The sequence below is a fragment of the Pseudophryne corroboree genome (assembly GCF_028390025.1).
Source record: "Pseudophryne corroboree isolate aPseCor3 chromosome 3 unlocalized genomic scaffold, aPseCor3.hap2 SUPER_3_unloc_60, whole genome shotgun sequence".
In the NCBI taxonomy this organism is placed as follows: Eukaryota; Metazoa; Chordata; class Amphibia; order Anura; family Myobatrachidae; genus Pseudophryne; species Pseudophryne corroboree.
The window spans coordinates 291,778-316,801 of NW_026967553.1; the positions used below are offsets into that span (position 1 = coordinate 291,778).

The window sequence follows — 25,024 nt, forward strand, 5'->3', positions numbered from 1 at the left end:
GGATGAATGTCTCATATCATCAAATTGCGGCCTGCCCAATGCTCATTTTTTTCCTGCTGATTACGTTTATCTTTTTGCACATGTGTCAGATTTTGACAGCTGTTGCTGTTACGTTATACATGCTGGTTGGCATGAGTTATGTTAAAGGCCATGTTAGCCGTCAGTTTTTTTGTGTATGGTGTGAGCTGGTGTGAATCCCGCCACAAGTTTAATAGTAATTCTTCGCTCGAAAATGTCCGTCTCCTCGGGCACAGTTCCTATACTAAGGTCTGGAGGAGGGGCATAGAGGGAGGAGCCAGTTCACACTGTTAAAATGTCTTGAAGTGCCGAAGGCTCCTGCGGAACAGTCTATACCCCATGGTACTAAAATGGACCCCAGCATCCTCTACGGACTACGAGAAAAGGATTTCCCGGTAGGTAATTAAAATCCTATTTTCTCTTATGTCCTAGAGGATGCTGGGGTCCATATTAGTACCATGGGGCATAGACGGGCCCACCAGGAGCCACCAGCACCCCAAGAGTCCAACAGTGTGGGCTGGCTTCTCCCTCCACTCCCCCCACACCAGGCCCAGTTTAGACAATGTTCCCGGAGGAGCCGGTCACAGCTAGGGAAGCTCTACTGAGCTTCTTTAGTAAAAGTTTTTTTAGAGGTTTTTTTTTTTTTTTCTTTTACAGGGATGATGCTGGCAACAGCCTCCCTGCATCGAGGGACTAAGGGGGGAGTAGTGTCCGCCCTGCGGGGTCTGAGCCACTATCTCCTCTGACTATACACTGAGCTCCAGGTGGGTTTGATCGCTCCCCGCCACTGGGGAACGTTCACCCCGGCAGCATGCCGCCACCCCCTTGCAGAGCTGAAGAGTGGCGAGTGAGTCATCGGCCCCTGGCAAGCGGGGAGCTGATGTGAAGATGGCGGCAACAGGGTAGGAGCGCAGTACTAACTGTGCTCCGTGGCTCAGCATCCCTGTGAGGGGCGACCTGAGCCAGCGCGTACACCCTATATTGACCACACAGCCTGTCGGGGTCCCTGGATCTCAGCCAGCACCAAAAATCCTCAGGCCAGTATAATCTTCAAGAGCGGGAAGACAGCGCCATTACGGGGGCGGAGCTTCTCCTCAGAGCGGACCCAGCAGCCTTCAGCGCCATTTTCCTGTCTGCATCCATGCTGCCTGTGAAGAGCAACTCCAGCTATCTGTACGGTAGAAGGGAGGCTGTATATAGGCAGGGTCACATATTAAGGGACACAGTGGTTTGGGGTCTCCTTATACCTGTGAAGTGCTGTGTGTGGTTGGGCTCCAATCTCTGTGTATCTGCCGTCTCTGCCATTCTTGGTGGGGGGACGGGACTCTGTCTACCTTTTTACTCTGTGTGTATGTGGGGTGTGCAAGCAAACATGTCCAGAGACTCTGGGGTAAATTTACTAAGGTGGGAGTTTTTTGAACTGGTGATGTTGCCCATGGCAACCAATCAGATTCTACTTATCATTTATCTAGCTGCTTCTAGCAGATAATAGATATAATCTGATTGGTTGCTATGGGACACATCACCAGTTCTAAAAATCTCCCACCTTAGTAAATTTACCCCTCTGTCTCCTATGTTGCAGAGGATATATCTTCTCAAGAAAATCCCATCCCATGTAATCAGGATTGCACTGTTGTAGCGCAGATCTAGGGAGTCTGAGTGGTAACCTCTCTTAGGGGGACTATTTCTCAGATTTCTGAAAGGGTTGCTAGGACTGAAACTGCAACTCAGGTATTACAGTCCTCGATGGCTGTATGGCTCGGTCCTGTTCCCTCAGGGTCCCCTGCGGTACATTCTCACAAACGTGATCTTGCCCACATTACGCAGGGTGACACGGATACCGACTCTGACATGGCAGACGGTGATGGGGATGTGTCAAGGGGGGCGGCATCACTTGCTAAGGGGGTGCAGTTGATGATTGAGGCCATGCAGGATGTGTTGAATATTGCTGGCACAACCCCTGAGCAAGCTGAGGAGGCCTTTTTCACAGATAGTAAGAAAGCCCCGCTCACTTTTCCTGCATCTAAGGAATTTAATGCTATATTTGAAAAATCCTGGGAAAACCCGTAGAAAAAAATCCAGATCCCTAAAAGGGTCCTGGTTGCTTTTCCCTTCCTGGAGGATCATAGAAAAAAATGGGAGACCCCGCCTATAGCAGACCCTCCAACATGACCCGCCCCACTAGGTACAAAATGCTCTGTTTCTGGACTTCCCTCTTAATTTATGATTTCCATCACCTGTGTTGAACTAGGTAAATGATAAGAAAGCTGTTTCTTCACAGGTGATGACAATAATAAATTAAGAGGGAAGTCCAGAAACAGAGCATTTTGTACCTAGTGGGGCGGGTCATGTTGGAGGGTATGCTATAGTGGACGCGTCTGTCTCCAGGCTGTCAAAGCAGGTGGTCTTACCTGTCCCGGGATCCACCGCGTTGAAAGACCTGGCAGATCGCAAGGTAGATGCTGCACTCAAATTCATTTACACGGCTACGGGGGTGATCCTGCGGCCCACTATTGCCTGTGCATGGATTTCAAAAGCAATAGCAAAGTGGTCAATCACTCTGCAGGAGGACTTGACTACGATGGATAAAGGTGACGTTGATTTGTTTTTACTTAACATACAGGTGTCAGAGACGGTTTTGTTTGTGTTCCCGGAGGGGGCGCTAGTGGGTCAGTGGAGGTAGGTGGAATGAAGTGAGGAGGCAGTACTAGGTTTCTGCGCATGTGCACAATGTAGATTTATTAATAACAGAAAAGTCCAGATAATAATGCAGCAGAAAGTAAACAAACGAATGCAATGGAAATGACAATGGTAACGGCAATGGTAATGGCAATGGAATAGTATGGTTTGAAACTGAAAGTCTATGGCAGAGTTTGTAATGCAGAAATGGAACCAGAGTAATTAAAACGTGGAGCCAGCAGAGGTGGAATGATGGTAGCAAACCTGGTAGAAATGCAGGAGACTGGATGGTAATGTTCACTGTGCTGTTGGAAAGCACAATCAGCTTGCAGGCTGAATCACAGGTGAGAGTGTTATAATGCACCTGGATAGGGAGTCTCTACTGCTGATGGCTGGAGCACACTGCAGGTGTGGAAGGTGTGAAGCCAGAAAGGTATTGCTGTGGTGCTGGTACTTGTAGTTCCACGGAGTAGCAGATACAGGAGAATATCCAGGAACACGGAGACACAGGAGAATATCCAGGAACACGGAGGATCAGGTGAATATCCAGGAACACGGAGGAACAGGATAACAGGTCCAAACACACGAGTCGCAGGAGTGACACAAAGTTCAGGACAACCTCTGACTCACCCAGCAGCTCCTGATATACCCCCTGACCGGCAGGCATTGGCTGGAGTGAGACAAGGGGGTGCGGCCAAGCTCCGGATTGGCCGCCGCACTTAAATTGGGAAATACTATCATGGCGGCGCCCATGCCGCGGCCCGGCAGGAACGCGGTGCGCTCACACGCCCGTTGACTCCAGGGGCGCTTCCAGGCCTGAGGGTGCATCCACGAGCAGGGCGACAGGTGACAGCAACATGCAGTGACCCCGGACGGAGTCCGCTCCGGCGGACCGACATGACAGCGGTGAGTCGATTCCTGACAACAGGATTCTGCAGGGTTCCTGGTAGAATCCAAGAAGGATCTGGGTTCCATGGCTGTGGGTATCTCTGCCATGTCTATCTCTGCTCGCAGGGGTCTCTGGCTGCGCCAATGGTCTGCGGACGCAGAATCCAGGAAAAGTGTGGAGAGTCTACCCTATACAGGACAGGCTCTTTGTGGGGAGGCGCTGGATGAGTGGATTGCCACAGCTACCGCGGGTAAGTCTCCTTTTCTTCCCTCAGCTACACCGGCTACGAAAAATCCTTTTACTCCCAACACGTCACAGTCCTTTTGGCCCGCTAGGACTAGAAAGAACAAACCCACTCACACCTTCTTTAGAGGTGGTCGAGCCAAATCCAAGAAACCTGCACCCGCAGGTTCCCAGGACCAGAAGCCTGCTTCTGGTGCCTCAAAATCTGCAGCATGACAGTGGACCGCTCAGCCTGGAGGTCGGTCAGGTGGGAGCGAGACTCAGCCACGTCTGGATGTCGTCCAGCCTTGATCCCTGGGTCCTGGATATTGTGTCCTGGGTGTACAGGCTAGAGTTTCCAACTCTTCCACCTCACCGATTCTTCAAGTCAGGCTTGCCGGCTTTGCCGGCAGACAGGGAAATCCTTCTGGAAGCCATAAAAAAATTGGTAATGCCAGAAGTCATTGTTCCAGTTCCACCTCATCAGCTGGACAAGGGTTACTATTCAAACCTTTTTGTGGTACCGAAACCGGAGGGTTCGATCAGGCCAATCTTGAACTTGAAATCATTAAACCCTTATCTAAGAGAGTTCAAGTTCAAAATGGAGCCTCTTAGAGCTGTGATCTCAGGTCTGGCGGAAGGGGAGTTCCTGGTGTCCCTGGACATCAAGGATGCGTACCTCCACATTCCGATTTGGTCGCCGCATCAGGCTTATCTCAGGTTTGCACTGTTAGACGATCACTATCAGTTTCAAGCACTGCCATTCGGTCTCCACGGCACCGAGGGTCTTCACCAAGGTGAAGGCAAAGATGATGGTTCTCCGCAAGCAGGGGGTGAACATAATTCCATATATGGATGACCTGCTGATCAAGGCATCGTCCAGAGAGAAGTTGTTAAGGTCCATTGCTCTCACAAAGCACCTGATCAGGGAGCACGGTTGGATCCTGAACCTTCCAAAGTCTCATCTGGAGCTGACAAGGAGGCTGTCTTTCCTGGGGATGATCCTCGACACGGAGGTGCATAGGATGTCTGTCCCAGTGGAGAAAGCGTTGGTGATACAGTCAATGGTCCGGGATGTCTTGAAGCCTACCCGGGTATCGGGTCATCAGTGCATCCGCCTTCTGGGGAAGATGGTTGCCTCCTACGAGGCTCTGCAGTACGGAAGGTTTTTTGCTTGGTCCTTTTAACTGGATCTCCTGGACCAGTAGTCAGGATCTCACCTACTCATGCACCAGAGGATACGTCTGTCGCAGAAAGCAAGGATTTAACTCCTCTGGTGGCTGCAACTGCCTCAACGTCTGGAGGGCCGAAGGTTCGGGGTTCAGGACTGGATCCATCTAACCACGGATGCAAGTCTCAGAGGCTGGGGAGCAGTCGCTCAAGGGGAAACCTTCCAAGGAAGGTGGTCAAGACAGGAATCCCTTCTTCCAATAAACATCCTGGAGCTAAGAGCCGTGTACAACGGCCTTCTTCAAGCAGCACACCTTCTACAGGATCGGGCTGTTCAGGTGTAGTCGGACAACGTGATCACCGTGGCCTACATAATCCGACAAGGCAAAACGAAGAGCAAGGCTGCAATGTCAGAGGTGACAAGAATCCTCCTCTTGGCAGAAAGACGCGGTGGCGATGTTGGCAATCTTCATTCCTAGGAGTGGACAACTGGGACGCAGACTTCCTCAGCAGACACAATCTCCATCCAGGGTAATGGGGCCTCCACCCGGAGATGTTCGAGGAGGTAACCGGTTGGTGGGGGGTTCCCCACATAGACATGATGGCCTCCCACCTCAACAAGAAGCTGCGGAGGTAGTGTTCCAGGTCGAGAGACGCACAAGCAGTGTCGGTGGAGGCACTAATAACACCGTGGGTGTTCCCGTCAGTGTGTGTGTTCCCTCCACTTCCTCTCATTCCAAGAGTTCTACAGCTTGTAAGAAGAACAAAGGTTCTGGCAATCCTCATTGCTCCAGTCTGGCCAAGGAGAGCTTGGTACGCAGATCTGCTGGATCTACTGCTGGAAGATCCAAGGCCTCTGCCTCTTCGGGAGGATCTTCTAATACAGGGGCCGTTTGCTTATCAGGACTTACCATGGCTACGTTTGATGGCATGGCGGTTGAGCGCTAGATCTTAGCTCGGAAGGGTATTCTAAGCGCAGCTATTCCTACCCTGATACAGGCTAGGAAAGGGATAACGTCTAAACATTACCATCACATTTGAAAAAAATGTGTCTTGGTGTGAATCCATGAAGTTTCCTGCGGTGGAGTTTCAACTTGGACGGTTTCTCTTATTCCTGCAAGCAGGACTGGATATGGGCCTGAGATTGGGATCCCTCAAGGTCCAGATTTCGGCTTTATCAATTTTCTTCCAGAAACAATTGGCGCCCCTCCCTGGGGTTCAGACCTTTTTGAAAGGGGTTCTGCACATCCAGCCTCCCTTTGTGGCGCCGATGGCACCCTGGGATTTGGACGTGGTGTTGCATTTCCTGCAGTCAGAATGGTTTGAGCCTCTACAGGAGGATGAGGTCAAGTTTCTCACGTGGAAGGCTGTCACTTTGTTGGCCTTAGCTTCTGCGCGGCGTGTGTCGGAATTGGGGGCTTTGTCCTGTAAAAGTCCCTATTTGGTCTTCCATGAAGATAGGGCGGAACTCAGGACATGTCAACAGTTCCTTCCTAAGGTTTTGTCGGGTTTTCATATCAACCAACCTATTTTGGTGCCAGTGGCTACTGTCTTCTCAATTGCTTCAAAGGCCTTGGATGTTGTGAGGGCTTTGAAGATCTATGTGAAGAGGACTGCTCGACACAGAAAATCGGACTCTGTTTGTCCTGTATAATCCCAATAAAATTGGGTGTCCTGCTTCTAAGCAGACGTTTCTCGCTGGATCAGGTTCACTATCCAGCATGCATATTCTACAGCAAGATTGCCGTGTCCAAAATCTGTTAAGGCCCACTCTACTCGTAAGGTTGGTTCTTCCTGGGCAACTATCCGGAGTGTCTCAGCTTTGCAGCTTTGCCGAGCAGCTACTTGGTCTGGGTCGAACACGTTTCCTAAGTTTTACAAGTTCGATACTTTGGCCTCTGATGACCTCAAGTTTGGTCAAGCAGTTCTCCCGCCTGTTCTGGGAGCTTTGGTACATCCCCATGGTACTAATATGGACCCCAGCATCCTCTAGGACGTAAGAGAAAATAGGATTTTAATTACCTGAACGATAAAACCTTTTCTCGTAGTCCATAGAGTATGCTGGGCGCCCGCCCTGTGCTCATTTTCCTGCATTGGTTTTATAGTTCAGTACTGCCTGGTTCTGTGTTCTTTACTGTTGTGTGAGCTGGTATAAATCTCGCCACTATCTGTGTATTTCCTTCTCTCGAAGTATGTCGTCTCCTCGGGCACAGTTTCTAGACTGAGTCTGGTAGGAGGGGCATAGAGGGTGGAGCCAGCCCACACAATTAAACTCTTAAAGTGCCAATGGCCCTGGTGAACCCGTCTATACCCCATGGTTCTAATATGGACCCCAGCATCCTCTACGGCCTACGAGAAAAAAAATTACCAGTAGGTAACAAAAATCCTATTTCTCTAAATTACAACAATGAAAACCTGCAAATAACAAGTTGTACTCAGTTACAGTAATAGCAAGAATAAATTGGAATACTCGGCTCTTATCTCAGATGTTTCATGATCTGTCCTAGATGATGGTCATCGATTAAGTAGTTTAAATAATATAGTTCAGTTGCCCTCAAGGTCCCTTTTTAATAACTCTGTCTGAATGTATTAAACTGAGGTGGGTTTATAGAAGTCTATATCCGCTGCAGACAGACCTAGCATCAATCAGAACTAGCCTGCTATGTGTAAGTCTCTAGGCTTTATACCCTACAAGGATACGCTAAGATTGTCTTTCCAGATATTACATTCAGGGTGTGTGATGCTGGGTGCAGTAGTCCTTCAGTAGAACATCATTTATCTTATCCTGGACAACTGTCTACTTTCACCTACTTATGAATACAATAACTCAAACATCTTACTAGACAGTTTCCATCTGAGATGCTGATAATAGGAAGATATATTTATTATAATCAGCCAGCCTAAAACCTGTGTATATTTTTCCCACTCACTATGTCATTCACACTCGGTCAAAGGTCAAATTCAGCTAATAAAGGGAGCATGAGGAAGCTGAGGAACGGGCGACATTACTGGTCTGTTCATCAGTAGTGGAAGATCTATCAAGATGAGGGTCTGGAGAAGAGTAACATCTCCCATAAGGAGAAGTGCAATTTCTTGTAGCTTTTAAAAAAAAAAAATTTAAGAAATCGGGGCTGTCTGGCATGAGGGGCATAGAGAGAAGTGAGGGTGACATATTTATTATGAATCTTCCCAACTAGAATCCAATATCCACCAGTGCAATCCACCCACTTGCTGTCCAGGTGAAAGGGGCAGGATCTATTAGAAAGGATGGCTACACCACAGGAGATATAGCATGTTGGGTAGTTATTGGTAAACTGAGGGGGAGAGTGCAATGGAACATGTGAGTCCTGAATGGCTACCACCGCCGCCTTCTGGTCAGCTAAATATTTTATTGCAAGACGTCTCTTATGAGGAGAATTGAGACCTTTTAAATTAAGTCTTAAAAATGTCACCGTGATAGAGAGAGATCAGATCATGGTATGAAACATCTAGGATTATCTGTGTAAAGTCCAATAGTGTTATGATTCTAATACTCAGGTCTGGGGTGATCTTATATGAAGGGACCTGAATACCAGAACGTAATGCTGGGAATGGGGAAAGGAATGGGAATAGCCCCTGGCACCCTATCTCTGTTGTCTCGCCCGTGCTGTCAGTATACTCTTGTGAGACTATGGTTGCTTCGGCCCATGGCAGCCGAGTTTGAAGGGCAGATTACATCTGCCCAACTCCGATGCCCCCTCAGGTCTTAATGAGAGACAAAGAGTGAACCGATACAGGGTGATAACAAGGGGCCCTCTAACTAAACAACAAGGCCAGGGGCTACTAACAAACCTAAAACTAAAGTATGCGCGGATTACTGCCAGGGAAAAGAACAACCAAAATACTCCACTTGTCCACTCTCCTACACGGCACCGCCGAGTACCGGAGAGGACTGTGGAAACGGATACCTCCGCAAATGTTCCAAAACCAGAAAACAATATGAAGCGGCCAAGGCCGCAGCACGCGGCAGAGCCGCCACTCACGAAACCAAACGAGATCCTCTATAGACTGTCACAGGTAACTGAGGACCAGGATGAGATGACAAACACCAAGACTCAGGAACTCAGAGGACTGGAACGACCGGGCACAGCAGACCAGGAACAGACGTTCACCAAACATGAGCAGCATGCAGGACACTATCACCGGCGTCTGTGTGAGATCCTGAGAAGGCATTTAGCAGGGAATACTCCAATCAGAGTACGGAACCGGATTACAATAAATGTCGTGCAGCTGCCTTGCTGCACGACCAGAGAAACATGTGTGCACACTAATTAATTAACCCAGCAACGGGGAACGCAATCCCCCTGTGGCGTCCCCGTTGCTAAGGTCCCGGTGGCTCTGGCGCGCACGGCGTCCCAGCGTTGCTAGGGTCCCGGCGGATCAGCACGCACGGCGTCCCTAGTTGCTAGGTGCCGGGCAACGCGGCGCCTAACAAATAGAGTCTGTAGGGCATGTGCATACTTCAAACTATCAAATAACAGAAACAATAAAATAGGGAACAAAAATGGGAGATGAACAGAAATAGCATCCATAAAGGAGCTAGAGATTCCGTCACTAGGGTACCTTGACAGAAAGGTAGAAAAAGGTGGGGTCGGGCCTAAAAGGGAAACCCACCGACTACCCCAAGTAGCCATACGAGAGTGCAAAATATAGTCATCGTAGCAACAATTGTAGAAAGAAGTATCAAATATACTGTAGCATAACATAGTACTATTCTTAATCTCAATATAACCAAAGGAGGTAAAGTTCAGGAACCCCTTCTGTTATCCAATTTTGTTACTACCAACACAGTTATAAGTGCAACAGGATGTTAGACGAATCAGTCATGCTTTGCCTAAACACCCAAACATTCTAGAAAGGTATAACGAAACGTAACACTGGAAAGAATATCAGTCCATATACCATATAGCAATTAAATAGCACAGGAAATAAAGAGAAACAGACACATTTTAAACCCATAACAAGAACAAATAAATCTGGCCCAAAAATAGATCCATGCCCAGTAACTTAGTCCCAGTTGCCACATGTTACATTAGGAAACAAACTCTGAGTGTCTGCAACAGTCTTACTCCTTTATCATATCACTTCAAGATGTAAAAAACTCCTCCGGGATTGGTTTAGGTAAAGTGTCATGAAGGACTGCCAACAGGAATGATCCACTTTTTCAGAATAGCAGGGCCATTCTCGGGTGAAGGTATCACTGTGAAGGCGCCGTTTCGCATTACAATAAGCTTAGTAGTAAGGCCCCATTTGTATTGTACATTTCCTTGGGTGGAATAGACGCCTTTTGGCCAGCGTTGCAGGAGAAATATCCAGAAATATCTGCAGATTATCCAGGCACTCACCGGTGAATGAGGAAGGCAAAGCAGCCTGTAGAATGCGTTCTTTAATATGAAAAAAAGTGTACCCTGAGCAGAGTGTCCCTCGGTGCTTGGATAGGGGCCTGTTTGGACTTTGGGAGTCTATGGATCCTATCAATAAGAAGGTCCGCGGCAGAAGCCTTCGGTGGAAGTTTCTGAAAAGAGTACCGTGGCATAATCATAAAGCTCAGCATTTGTAGCAGAATCCGGAACGCCCATTATTCTGATATTATTTCTCCTAGACCTGTCTTCTAAATCAATGACTTTATCACAAATAGACCGGGTTTTCCTGAAGGGTGTCGTGCTGAAATCAGATCTTTGTGCGACGCATCAATCTCTTTTATCTTAGTCTGTACGAGTGCCAATCTCGGACCTCTGATATCGGACCTCAAAGCTTGAATTAGAGTTAAGTTCTGAGGTTATTTCAGTCCTTAAATGTAGATAACAGAATGTATAGAACATAGAGTAACAGGACCATCTTAAGTGTCTTAAGACGTCTTCAGCCATTACAGCTGGTCTGTGCGTCTGACAACAAGAAGCAGATGATATAGCGATCTCAGAAATACCACCTGAATTTGAGGTACCAAAGGGATGGACAGGGGAGGCCGATTTTGGTACCTTTTAACCTTTTTAGAGGCATGGTAAGCCGGCTCCAAAAAGACTGACCTCTCAGAGATAGGAAAATACAAACCATGTAGAATTAAAAGGAGCAGTAGTAAGCTGTCAGGAGGTTACATCAAGATGACTCCGTTCAAAATGACATTCTTAGTCGGGGTGACGGGGGTATCCGAGCCAAAATTTCAAGTAACAACATGATGTAATACAACTCAAATAACACCGTAATGAGCGAGAAATTCCACTAGAGGTCAGCGTGATCACAGACGTGAAGTACTCAGCACAGTGAGACACAAATGGCAAAATATATTCAGTGAATAAATCCACAAAATAATACACTCTGAAGTTGTAATCGGAGTGTAATGAGCTGTACTCAGACGATACTTGATACTGGGCTCTGCATGTAGACTGAGAGGAAGTAGATGATAGTGGTGCCATATAAATAGAAGGTAGTTTCACCTCCAGGCAAATGCTTCAATTTAGTGTAGTGACCCCGGTCCAGCCGTCAGGACACTTATTTAGCAGCTTATATCAATTTTAAACCTTACTGAAGGCAAAGCATGCAATGGCTGGGTACCAAGATCCAAAATGGCAGCCACCTCCCTTCCCAATAACACCACCGGGCTCCGGTGACTGTGGGCAGCCAGTTCTGTCCCCAGCAGTAGCGGGAGCTGCGCACCCGTGCTATCTGGAGAGCAAGTACTCCCGCCTGAGGCAAAAGCTCCTCCAAGTCAGGTGGCTGGAGCATGCAGGAAAGACTGGACACACTTAGCCTTTGAATACAGCCCGTGACTTCAGCTGTGTCACTAGGCTGCGGCAGTGAACGGTGCCCGGAGTGAGCGGCTTTAGGGCAGGAGGAGTGGTGGACTTAATAGATTGGGTCTTGGTCCCAGCGGCCTCTGAGTTATCAGGTAGGGTAGATAAGAAGCCACTTAGTGAGATCTCCAGAAAGCATGTCTGGATGGACCACACCCCTCTTATTTATTATTTTATATACTAACAGGAGTGACAGGTGTGGTACATCCCCTCAAAGGCAGATCCAATCTCTTTCTCATCAGACTCTGCTGTCTTCCCTGCACTCTCACTCAGATGTTCACTGCTGCCAGTAGCACACGTATGAGAAGCAGAAGTATGGCAGCAGCTGTATAGATTCTGAAATGTAATTCTCTGTATCATACTTACCGTACAAACATCATCCTTATTACTTAGTTCTCAGGAAGGTGGACACAATGATAGTCTGAGACACAATATTATAAAGCCTTCATTCAAAGTTTTGATTTAATATTTACACACATTTACAATTAAGTATCCAGGAGAGTTGTCTTCTTCTATTGTTTACAATATTAATATTGTTACAGAAAATGTCACATTTCCATAATGTATTTTATTTCCAGCAGATGGACACACAAGCAGGAATAGCTCAGAAAGACATCTAATGTTCTCTCCGGATTGTGAAATAAAAGATAATGACAGTAGACAGGATTCTCCAGGAGATAATCCCATTACCCCAGTTATACATCCAGCTCTACCAGCTGATCCCTCTGATCCTGGGAAATGTTCTCCTGATCACTCTGATATTGGTGCATCTGGTACAACTCTGAGAGTAGATACAGTGTTTCCCTGCTCTACAGATGCCAAATGTTTTACACAGAATACAAAGCTTATTACCCATCAGACAAGTAAGGCAGGGGAGAGACCACTGACATGTTCTGAGTGTGGGAAATGTTTTGCACACACATCAGATCTTGTTAGACATAACAGAAGTCACACAGGTGAGAAGCAATTTTCTTGCTCTGAGTGTGGGAAATATTTTACACGGAAATCACAACTTGTTACACATCAGCGAAGTCACACAGGTGAGAAGCCATTTCCATGTTCTGAGTGTGGGAAATGTTATACCTACAAATGGCATCTTGTTAGACATCAGAGAAGTCACACAGGTGAGAGGCCATTTCCATGTTCTGAGTGTGGGAAATGTTTTGCATGGAAATCACAACTTGTTACCCATCAACAAATTCACACAGGTGAGAATCTGTTTTCTTGCTCTGAGTGTATAAAATGTTTTACTCGGAAATCAGATCTTATTACACATCAGCGAAGTCACACTGGTGAGAAGCCATTTCCATGTTCTGAGTGTAGGAAATGTTTTACACGGAAATCAGATCTTGTTAAACATCAGAGAAGTCACACAGGTGAGAAGCCATTTTCTTGTTCAGAATGTGGGAAATGTTTTGCACAGAAATCACATCTTGTTAAACATCAGAGAAGTCACACAGGTGAGAAGCCATTTCCATGTTCTGAATGTGGGAAATGTTTTGCACAGAAATCACATCTTGTTAAACATCAGAGAAGTCACACAGGTGAGAAGCCATTTCCATGTTCTGAGTGTGGGAAATGTTTTGGAGAGAAATCAGATCTTGTTATACATCAGAGAATTCACACCGGTGAGAATCTATTTTCTTGCTCTGAGTGTGGGAAATGTTTTACATGGAAATCAGATCTTATTACACATCAGCGAAGTCACACAGGTGAGAGGCCATTTCCATGTTCTGAGTGTGGCAAATGTTTTGCACACAAATCAGTTCTTGTTATACATCACAGAAGTCACACAGGTGAGAAGCCATTTCTATGTTCTGAGTGTGGGAAATGTTTTGCACAGAAATCAGATCTTATTACACATCAGAGAAGTCACACAGGTGAGAAGCCATTTCCATGTTTGGAGTGTGGTAAATGTTTTGCACACAAATCAGATCTCGTTAGACATCAGCGAAGTCACACAGGTGAGAGGCCATTCCCATACTCTGAGAAATAAGCTCTTGTACACAATAGACATCACTAAGGTGAGAACCCATTTTAATCTTCTGGAGTCTACATGTCATTGCCATGTTTTGTTCCTCAAGATTCTGTATAATTTTGCAATATACATGCTACAGCAGGGTGAAATAATCAGATGTTGTGCCCTCATCTACCACTGCTATGCCGATGACCTGTCTTTTGCTTTGGGTATTGAGTACCAATCCTAAATGTCTAGCTGAGCTCCAGGTCTGGGTGATGCCAGTTGGCTGTGACTCGGTCCTACTGAAACAGGTCCTTCTGATAGAAGCTCACCAACAAAGGGCAAGTCCACAGCTCAGCTTTGCAAATCAACCAGTTGTACGCTTGGGGGTTCAGAGTAACAAAATGCTGATCCTGTGCAGAATCTTGGTATCCTGGATGGCGGAGTGACACTTAGGGGGTATTCAGTTGTTTGAAAAGTCAGGTGTCTGTTTTTTCCTATCTAATAGACAGGAAAAAACAGAGCCCTCCCAACCGACTTTCCACCCTTAGACATCAAATATCAGCCACAATCAGATCCTTCTCTGAGGAACATAGCCAGATTCCAGCACTTATTTCCCTCAGAAGATCTACCTACAGTCATACATGTACTTGTAGGATCATGCATAGACTACTGCAATGTCCTCTACCTGGGTCTCCCAGCAAAAGAATTGCACAACTTGTACAGAATGCAGCAGCCAGTCTGTTACCTAACTAGCCCATTCCTGCCACATAACACCCATTATCTGCTTCCTGCACCATCTGCCTGTAAGATGGTGACTATTACATAATCTGCTTACTGGCTCTCCCAGGCCTACATGATCAGGGTCCAAGGTACCAGAAGCGGCGCCCTGTTTGGTTCCATCTGCAGATGAAGGACTGTTACCAGCAGTATCATAATTCCCCAAGCAGTGCTGAGATGTCGGGCGAGACAGGGTAGGTGGCACCTCTGCAGTTGTGAGGGCTGCCGGAGCAGTGTCTACATAGGTAATATTGTCTCCAATCAGCGCTGAGGTGTCAGGGGAGACAGGGCAGGTGGCAGTAGTGGGGGGAGACAGGACGGGTGGCCGCAGTACAGTACCAGGGGCTGCTGGAGACAGTAAAGAGGTGTATGGGTTCCGTACAGAATCAGTTGATAATTGGACTTAATGATTATGCTTCCTTATTTCTAATTAATCCCTTGTATGTGTTACTGTTATTTGCTGTGACAGCCTTTATGTGTGTTCTGTGTAATAATCCTGAAAGTAGTGCTGCTACCGATGTCATATAATTTGTAGTAACTTGGAAAAGATGAGATATGAGGTGCACCCTGGAAGCTTATATGGGGTTAATCAGATATGAACGCAGATGTGACGTCACGCAACCCCCCAGAAAATGGTCCTGGCCAGCCTCATTTACCCCTCAGGGATGTGGCCACAATGTGTGTGTCTGCTTGGCTGCTGCGCATGTGCATTTTGCCACCACCAGCAAACTGCTGCGGGCCGCTATTGCGGCTGGGTCTGAATGACCCCCATAGGCTTGTAGCTCCTGAGATGTATGTTTTACTTACCTGCATAACTGAAACATAACCTGAATTATTTCTCTGCTTTAAAGGATATTTCTCTTGCGTCCTAGAGGATGCTGGGGTTCCTTTTAGTACCATGGGTTATAGATGGGTCCACTAGGAGCCATGGTCACTTTAAGCATTTAATAGTGTGGGCTGGTTCCTCCCTCTATGCCCCTCCTACCAGACTCAGTTTAGTTAATGTGCCCGGAGGAGCCGGTCACAGCTAGGGGAGCTCCTAGGAGTTTTCTTAGTTTTATTGTTTTCTAGAGAGTTATTTTACAGGAGGCTGTTTGGCACCAGTCTGCCGGCTTCCTGGGACTTAGGGGGGAGAATGGACCAACTTAATACAGAGGTACTGGCTCCATTACTCCGCTGACAGGACACTGAGCTCCTGAGGGAAATGTCCGCAAGCCCCACTATGGCGACCGCAGCACGCCGCCACCCTTAACAGAGCCAGAAGACATGAAGAGTGGTGAGTACAGCATCGGCGTCCCGGTTAGCAGGTCTCTGGCGGGTATGGCGGCACAAGGGTGGGAGCACAGCTCTGGTTGCAGGCTGCGCTCCAGGAAGGCTCAGCAACATATTTTACCTGTATGTCAGTGCTATTAGGGGCATTCTGGGCCCTGCAAGACTACCCTACACTGGTCTGACGGGATATATCCCACTGTCAGACATGATACCACAAGGCCAGTATAAAAAAAAGTGCGGGAAGATGCGCGTCATTACATGGGGCGGGGCTTCCACTCAGAGCAGATCCAGGAGTTCACCAGCGCCATTTTCTCCCTGCAGACCTCACTACAGCAGGGCTGGCCAAACCAGTCCTCGAGATCTACCAACAGTTCACATTTTCCAGACCACCTAGCTGGTGCGCAGGTGTAGTCATTTTTAATTAAGATGTGCTGCAATCACTCCTGACAATTATACAGATCTCCAGGAGGCCTGGAAAACATGAACTGTTGGTAGATCTCGAGGACCGGTTTGGCCAGTCCTGCACTACAGGATGCTGACAGGGAAGCGCTGCCCCCCCAGACAACTCCAGCATACCTCTGCGGTACCAGGGGGTTATAGAGGGGGGAGTGTAATTAAATGGTACTAGCTGCCCTATTAAAGGTAGCTGGTCAGCGCCGGGCTTTTATCATACTCTGACTCTGAAGGTGCTCTGGGGGAAACTGACATTTTCATGTGTGTGTGTGCGCATATATCTCACATTACCATGGCAAGGGACTGGGGATCATTCCGAGTTGATCGCTCGCTAGTTTTAGCAGCTGTTGAAACGCTATGCCTCCGCCCACTGAGGAGTGTATTTTAGCTTAGCAGAAGTGCGAATGCATGTGCAGCCGAGCTCTGCAAAAACAGTTTGTGCAGTTTCAGAGTAGCTCTGAACCTATTCAGCGCTTGTGATCACTTCAGCCTATTCGTTCTGGATTTGACGTCATACACCCGCCCAGCGAACACCCAGCCACGCCTGCGTTTTTTCAGACATGCCTGCGTTTTTGCAAACACTCCCTGAAAACGGTCAGTTGACACCCAGTAACGCCCCCTTCCAGTCAATCTTCTAGCGGCCGCCAGTGCGAAGAAAAACTTTGAAAAACCTGAGCACAACCGCAAAGGGCTTTGTACCAGTACGTCACATGTGCACAATGTGGGGCATACGCATGCGCAAGAATGCAGTTTTTCACCTGATCGCTGCGCTGCGAAAATAGTCAGTGAGCGATCAACTTGGAATGACCCCGTGTGTCTTGTACTGCAGAGTGTTATCTTCTCCAGGGGAGTCCCTGCTATGTACTCAAAACAGTACACCTTCTCAGGCTTCTGGGTCTGAACCCGTTTGGGTGGACTCCATAAGGGGTATGATATCAAATATCTCTACCAGATTATCCCATACTGAGAAAGACGCGTCATTTTAGAGAGAGTCTGTGGAGGATCTGATGAATAGGGATTCAGCCCCCACAACTGCGCCTCTCACCCCACCCACGTATCCACAAAAGTGTACACTGGCCCAGATAATGCAGGCTGACACTGATACCGATGCCTCAGATACAGGGGATGGTGAGGTGGATCTGTTGGGGAGATGCAGCTCCTGCCCGAGGGGTACAAGCTATGATTGAGGCCATTAGGGATATTTTGCAGATAACTGAGAAGGTTTCTGTTCAGGAAGAGGAATCTTATTTTAATATAAAAAAGAAATCCTCGGTTACCTTCCCTGCATCAAAGGAGTTAAACTCCCTATTTGAAGGAACCTGGGAAAACCCAGAGAAAAAATTCCAAATCCCTAAAAGGCTGCTCATTTCTTTCCCTCAGGAGTAGGAAGAAGTGGGAAAACCCACCTATTGTGGATGCCTCTGTGTCTAGATTGTCAAATAAAGTTGTTTTACCTGTCCCTGGTACAGCCTCCTTAAAGGATCTGGCTGACCGCAAGATTGAGACTACGCTCAAATCACTATACACTGCTACAGGAGTGGCTCAGAGACCCACTATTGCTTGTGCGTGGATTTCTAGGGCCATAGTAAAGTGGTCAGGCACCTTACTAGATGATTTAGATTCCATGAATAGGAGTGACATTGACATGTTTTTACATCACATACAGGATTCTGCAGGCTTCATGGTGGAGGCCATGAAAGAAATTGGCCTGCTAAATGCAAGGGCCACAACTATGGCAGTTTCGGCATGCAGGGGACTGTGGCTTCGCCAATGGACTGTGGACACATAATCCAAGAAACGTGTGGAGATCCTGCCCTTCACAGGTGAGGCCCTGTTTGGGGACACACTGGATATGTGAATATCCAAGGCAGCTGCAGGTAAGTCGACATAGGTTAAAAGATTTAAGTCACATCTGGGCGACATCATGCCTAGACCCCTGGGTAAAATATATTATTGACCAGGGGTATAGACTGGAGTTTCAAGAACTCCCACCTCACAGATTCATCAAATCAGGCTTACCAGCTTCTCAGGAAGACAGTACAATCCTGCAGAAGGCTATTAAAAAATTGGTACAAACACAAGTCATTGTTCCAGTTCCACCACAACTACAGAACAGTGGTTATTACTCCAATCTGTTTGTGGTACCGAAACCGGACGGTTCGTTAAGACCGATATTGAACCTAAAATCCTTGAACCCTTACTTGTGGGTATTCAAATTCAAGATGGAATCTCTGAGAGGGGTAATCTCAGGTCTGGAGGAGAGGGAATTCCTAATATCCCTTGATATCAAGGATGCACATCTTCACATTCCGATCTGGCCGCCTCACCAGACTTATCGAAGGTTTGCACTACAGGACTGTCACTATCAGTTCCAGGCACTGCCATTTGGCCTCTACAGCACCGAGGGGGTTCACCAAGGTCATGGCAGAGCTGATGCTCCTCCGCAAGCAGGGAGTGAACATAATTACATATCTGGATGATTTACTGATAAAAGCATCTTCCAGGGAGTGGTTATTGCAGAGTACTACTCTCTCAACTCATCTACTTCAGGATCATGGATGGAGTCTGAACCTTCCAAAATCACATTTGGAGCCGACAATGAGACTTCCCTTCTTGGGGATGATACTCGACATGGAAGTTCAGAGGGTGTTTCTTCCATTGGAAAAAGCGTTGGTGATCCAGTCAATGGTCCGGGATGTCCTGAATCCAGCCCGGGTATCGGTTCATTAGTGCATTTGCCTTCTGGGGAAGATGGTAGCCTCCTATGAGTCACTGCAGTACGGAAGATTCCATGCAAGATTCTTCCAGCTGGATCTCCTGGACAAGTGGTCCAGATCAAATCTTCACATGCACCAGCGGATACGCCTGTCGCCAAAAGCCACTTCTCCGGTGGCTGCAGACTTCTCACCTGATCAAAGGCCGCAGGTTCGGGATTCAAAATTGGATTCTTCTACCCAAAAATGCAAGTCTTAGAGGTTGGGGAGCAGTCACCCAGGGGGAAAACTTCTAAGGAAAGTGGTTAAGACAGGAAGCCATCCTTCCAATAAACATTCTGGAACTAAGGGCCGTATACAATGCCCTTCTACAAGCGGCACATCTTCTGCGAGATCAAGCCATTCAGGTTCAGTCAGACAATGTAACGGCGGTGTCCTACATAAACCGACAGGGCAGAACGAAGAGCAGAGCTGCACTGTCAGAGGTAGCAATAATTATTCTCTAGGCAGAAAGACATGCATTGGCGCTGTCGGCAATCTTCATTCCGGGAGTGGACTACTGGGAAGCAGACTTTCTCAGCAGACACGATCTCCATCCAGGAGAGTGGGACTTCCACCCGGAGGTCTTCGCGGAGGTAACAAGCAGGTGGGGAGTACCTCAGATAGACATGATGGCCTCTCGTCTCAACAAGAAGCTCAATAAAGGTCCACATTTCAGCCTTGTCCATTTTCTTCCAGAAACAATTGGCTGTTCTCCCTTAGGCTCAGACATAAGGGGTTCTGCACATCCAACCGCCCTTTGTGTTTCCTACGGCACCTTGGGATCTTAATGTGGTGTTACAGTTCCTGCAATCAGATTGGTTTGAGCCTTTACAGGAGGTAGACGTAAAGTTTCTTACGTGAAAGGCTGTCACACTGTTGGCCTTGGCATCAGCAAGACGTGTGTCAGAACTGGGGGCATTGTCGCACAAAAGCCCCTACTTGGTTTTTATGAGGATAGAGCTGAGCTCAGAACGCGTCAGAGGTTTCTTCCTAAGGTCATGCCTGCATTTCATATCAACCAACCTATTGTGGTGCCAGTGGCTACTGACACCTCAGCTTCTTCAAAGTCATTGGACGTTGTGAGAGCTTTGAAGATATATGTGAAGCGGACAGCTCGTCACAGGAAATCGGACGCGCTGTTTGTCCTTTATGATCCCAATAAGATTGGGTGTCCTGCTTCTAAGCAGACAATTGCTCACTGGATCAGGTTTACTATCCAGCATGCTTATTCCACGGCAGGATTGCCGGTTCCAAGATCTGTATAGGCCCACTGTACTCATTCAGTTCTTCGTTTCTTCCTGGGCAGCTGCCCGGGGTGTCTCGGCTCTACAGGTTTTCCGAGCAGCTACTTGGTCAGGTACAAACACGTTTGCTAAGTTCTATAAGTTCGATTCTTTGACCAAACGTTAGGTCCTCAGGCCAATCAGTTCTGCTGGACCCTCAGCATTCTCCCTCCCATACAGGGAGCTTTGGTACATCCCCATGGTACTAAATGGAACCCCAGTATCCTCTAGGACGTAAAAGAAAATAGGATTTTATTTACCTACCGGTAAATCCTTTTCACGTAGTCTGTAGAGCAGTGTTTCCCAACCACGGTCCTCAAGGCATACTAACAGTCCTGGTTTTAGTGATATCCAGGCTTGAACACAGGTGACTTAATTAGCTCCAGTTATTTTAATTTCTCTAACGTCCTAGAGGATGCTGGGGACTCCGTAAGGACCATGGGGAATAGACGGGCTCCGCAGGAGATAGGGCACTTTAAGAAAGACTTTGGATACTGGGTGTGCACTGGCTCCTTCCTCTATGCCCCTCCTCCAGTTTTACACTGTGCCCAGAGGAGAATGGGTGCACTGCAGGGAGCTCTCCTGATCTTCCTGCTTAGAAAGCATTTTTGTTAGGATTTTTTCTCTTTTTCAGGGAGCACTGCTGGCAACAGGCTCCCTGCATCGAGGGACTGGGGAGAGAGGAGCAGACCTACTTAAATGATAGGCTCTGCTTCCTTGGCTACTGGACACCATTAGCTCCAGAGGGGGTGAACACAGGTTCGTCCTGGGCGTTCACTCCCAGAGCCGTGCCGCTGTTCTCTTTACAGAGCAGAAGAAACGAAGACAGAAGACGTCTCAGGCGGCAGAAGCCTTCGGTGCTTCACAGAGGTAACGCACAGCACTGCAGCTGTGCGTCATTGCTCCATACACCTCACACACTCCGGTCACTGTAAGGGTGCAGGGCGCAGGGGGGGCGCCCTGGGCAGCAATATAACACCTCTCCTATGGCAAAAAGTATATATACATGTACAGGTGGGCACTGTACATGTATATAAAAGAGCCCCCGCCATTTTTTCATAAGTTTGAGCGGGACTGAAGCCCGCCGCCGAGGGGGCGGGGCTTCTCCCTCAGCACTCACCAGCGCCATTTTCTCTCCACAGCACCGCTGAGAGGAAGCTCCCCAGACTCTCCCCTGCTTTACACACGGTGAAAGGGGGTTTGAAAGTAGAGGGGGGGCACATTATTGGCGTTCTATACATTTCACAGCGCTACTGGGAAAAACATTCTGTGTTTGTCTCCAGGGGTATATTGCGCTGGGGTGTGTGCTGGCATACTCTCTCTCTGTCTCTCCAAAGGGCCTAAGGGGGAACCTGTCTTCAGAAAAGAGATTCCCTGTGTGTGTGAAGTGTGTCGGTATGTGTGTGTCGACATGTTTGATGCAGAAGGCTCATCTAAAAAGGAGGGGGAGAGCATGATTGTCAGGTCGCCGTCGTCAACGCCGACACCGGACTGGGTGGATATGTGGAATGTCTTGAATGCAAATGTAAATTTACTGCATAAAAGATTAGACAAGGCTGAAGCTAGGGATCAGTCAGGTAGTGTTCACTCTAGGAGTGAACTGGGGCAGGGCGCCGGACTCAGCGGGGGCACACGTGTGCGCGCGGCCGAAACGGGGGCGTGGCCACGCAAATTAGGGGGCGTGGTCACGCCTCCGTCATTTTAGGGGGCGGTGCGGCCCACAGACGCTACTATAGAGAGCGTCTGTGGCCGGCGACGTCACTGTTGGGGGCGTGCCCAGCACCTCCGTCGGTGCTGGGCTTCCCCCAGCCCTCTCCCAATGCGTAAATGGATGCCGCGCACATGCGCATGGCATCTATACACGCCGGGAGGGCAGGGAGCGGGCGGCTGTTATAGCAGGGCGCCGCAAAAGGGCAGGGCGGGTTTTGCCTGTTAAAAAACGGGCAGGGCGCGGCGCCCTGCTAAAACTAGAGATGAGCGGGTTCGGTTTCTTTGAATCCGAACCCGCACGAACTTCACTTTTTTTTCCACGGGTCCGAGCGACTCGGATCTTCCCGCCTTGCTCGGTTAACCCGAGCGCGCCCGAACGTCATCATGACGCTGTCGGATTCTCGCAAAACTCGGATTCTATATAAGGAGCCGCGCGTCGCCGCCATTTTCACTCGTGCATTGAGATTGATAGGGAGAGGACGTGTCTGGCGTCCTCTCCATTAGAATAGAGATAGATTAGATAGAGAGAGAGAGATTGTGCAGAGTCGCAGACAGAGTTAGTTTACCACAGTCAGTGACCAGTGCAGTTGCTAGTTAACTTTTATTTAATATAATATATCCGTTCACTTCTCTCTGCTATATCCGTTCTCTGCCTGAAAAAAAAAACGATACACAGCACAGTCAGTCACACAGTGTGACTCAGTCTGTGTGCACTCAGCTCAGCCCAGTGTGCTGCACAGTCATCAATGTATAAATTAAAAGCTTATAATTAATTGTGGGGGAGACTGGGGAGCACTGCAGGTTGTTAGCAGGAGCCAGGAGTACAATTATATTAATTAACAGTGCACACTTTTGCTGCAGGAGTGGTGACCAGTGCCTGACCACCAGTATAGTATTGTTGTATACTACTAATATCTCTTTAAATATCAACCAGTCTATATTAGCAGCAGACACAGTACAGTGCGGTAGTTCACGGCTGTGGCTACCTCTGTGTCGGCACACGGCAGGCAGTCCGTCCGACCAGAATTGTATTATTTATTATTATATACCTACCACCTAACCGTGGTTTTTTTTTCATTCTTTATACCGTCATAGTGTCATCCTAATTGTTACGAGTATACTACTATCTCTTTATCAACCAGTGTACAGTGCGGTAGTTCACGGCTGTGGCTACCTCTGTGTCGGCACACGGCAGGCAGTCCGTCCGACCAGAATTGTATTATTTATTATTATATACCTACCACCTAACCGTGGTTTTTTTTTCATTCTTTATACCGTCATAGTGTTATCCTAATTGTTACGAGTATACTACTATCTCTTTATCAACCAGTGTACAGTGCGGTAGTTCACGGCTGTGGCTACCTCTGTGTCGGCACACGGCAGGCAGTCCGTCCGACCAGAATTGTATTATTTATTATTATATACCTACCACCTAACCGTGGTTTTTTTTTCATTCTTTATACCGTCATAGTGTCATCCTAATTGTTACGAGTATACTACTATCTCTTTATCAACCAGTGTACAGTGCGGTAGTTCACGGCTGTGGCTACCTCTGTGTCGGCACACGGCAGGCAGTCCGTCCGACCAGAATTGTATTATTTATTATTATATACCTACCACCTAACCGTGGTTTTTTTTTCATTCTTTATACCGTCATAGTGTCATCCTAATTGTTACGAGTATACTACTATCTCTTTATCAACCAGTGTACAGTGCGGTAGTTCACGGCTGTGGCTACCTCTGTGTCGGCACACGGCAGGCAGTCCGTCCGACCAGAATTGTATTATTTATTATTATATACCTACCACCTAACCGTGGTTTTTTTTTCATTCTTTATACCGTCATAGTGTCATCCTAATTGTTACGAGTATACTACTATCTCTTTATCAACCAGTGTACAGTGCGGTAGTTCACGGCTGTGGCTACCTCTGTGTCGGCACACGGCAGGCAGTCCGTCCGACCAGAATTGTATTATTTATTATTATATACCTACCACCTAACCGTGGTTTTTTTTTCATTCTTTATACCGTCATAGTGTCATCCTAATTGTTACGAGTATACTACTATCTCTTTATCAACCAGTGTACAGTGCGGTAGTTCACGGCTGTGGCTACCTCTGTGTCGGCACACGGCAGGCAGTCCGTCCGACCAGAATTGTATTATTTATTATTATATACCTACCACCTAACCGTGGTTTTTTTTTCATTCTTTATACCGTCATAGTGTCATCCTAATTGTTACGAGTATACTACTATCTCTTTATCAACCAGTGTACAGTGCGGTAGTTCACGGCTGTGGCTACCTCTGTGTCGGCACACGGCAGGCAGTCCGTCCGACCAGAATTGTATTATTTATTATTATATACCTACCACCTAACCGTGGTTTTTTTTTCATTCTTTATACCGTCATAGTGTCATCCTAATTGTTACGAGTATACTACTATCTCTTTATCAACCAGTGTACAGTGCGGTAGTTCACGGCTGTGGCTACCTCTGTGTCGGCACACGGCAGGCAGTCCGTCCGACCAGAATTGTATTATTTATTATTATATACCTACCACCTAACCGTGGTTTTTTTTTCATTCTTTATACCGTCATAGTGTCATCCTAATTGTTACGAGTATACTACTATCTCTTTATCAACCAGTGTACAGTGCGGTAGTTCACGGCTGTGGCTACCTCTGTGTCGGCACACGGCAGGCAGTCCGTCCGACCAGAATTGTATTATTTATTATTATATACCTACCACCTAACCGTGGTTTTTTTTTCATTCTTTATACCGTCATAGTGTCATCCTAATTGTTACGAGTATACTACTATCTCTTTATCAACCAGTGTACAGTGCGGTAGTTCACGGCTGTGGCTACCTCTGTGTCGGCACACGGCAGGCAGTCCGTCCGACCAGAATTGTATTATTTATTATTATATACCTACCACCTAACCGTGGTTTTTTTTTCATTCTTTATACCGTCATAGTGTCATCCTAATTGTTACGAGTATACT

General features: G+C 47.5%; 1 protein-coding gene across 1 annotated transcript; it reads left to right on the top strand.

Annotated features, from left to right (window-relative positions):
• Positions 1-8,956: 8,956 nt before the first annotated feature.
• Positions 8,957-13,621, top strand: LOC134984541 (oocyte zinc finger protein XlCOF6.1-like; the record flags this gene model as incomplete). Its single annotated transcript, XM_063950102.1, has 2 exons — positions 8,957-9,170; positions 12,624-13,621. Coding segments are annotated over exons 1-2 (1,212 nt in total), but the record flags the coding sequence as incomplete, so codon positions are not given.
• Positions 13,622-25,024: the final 11,403 nt, after the last annotated feature.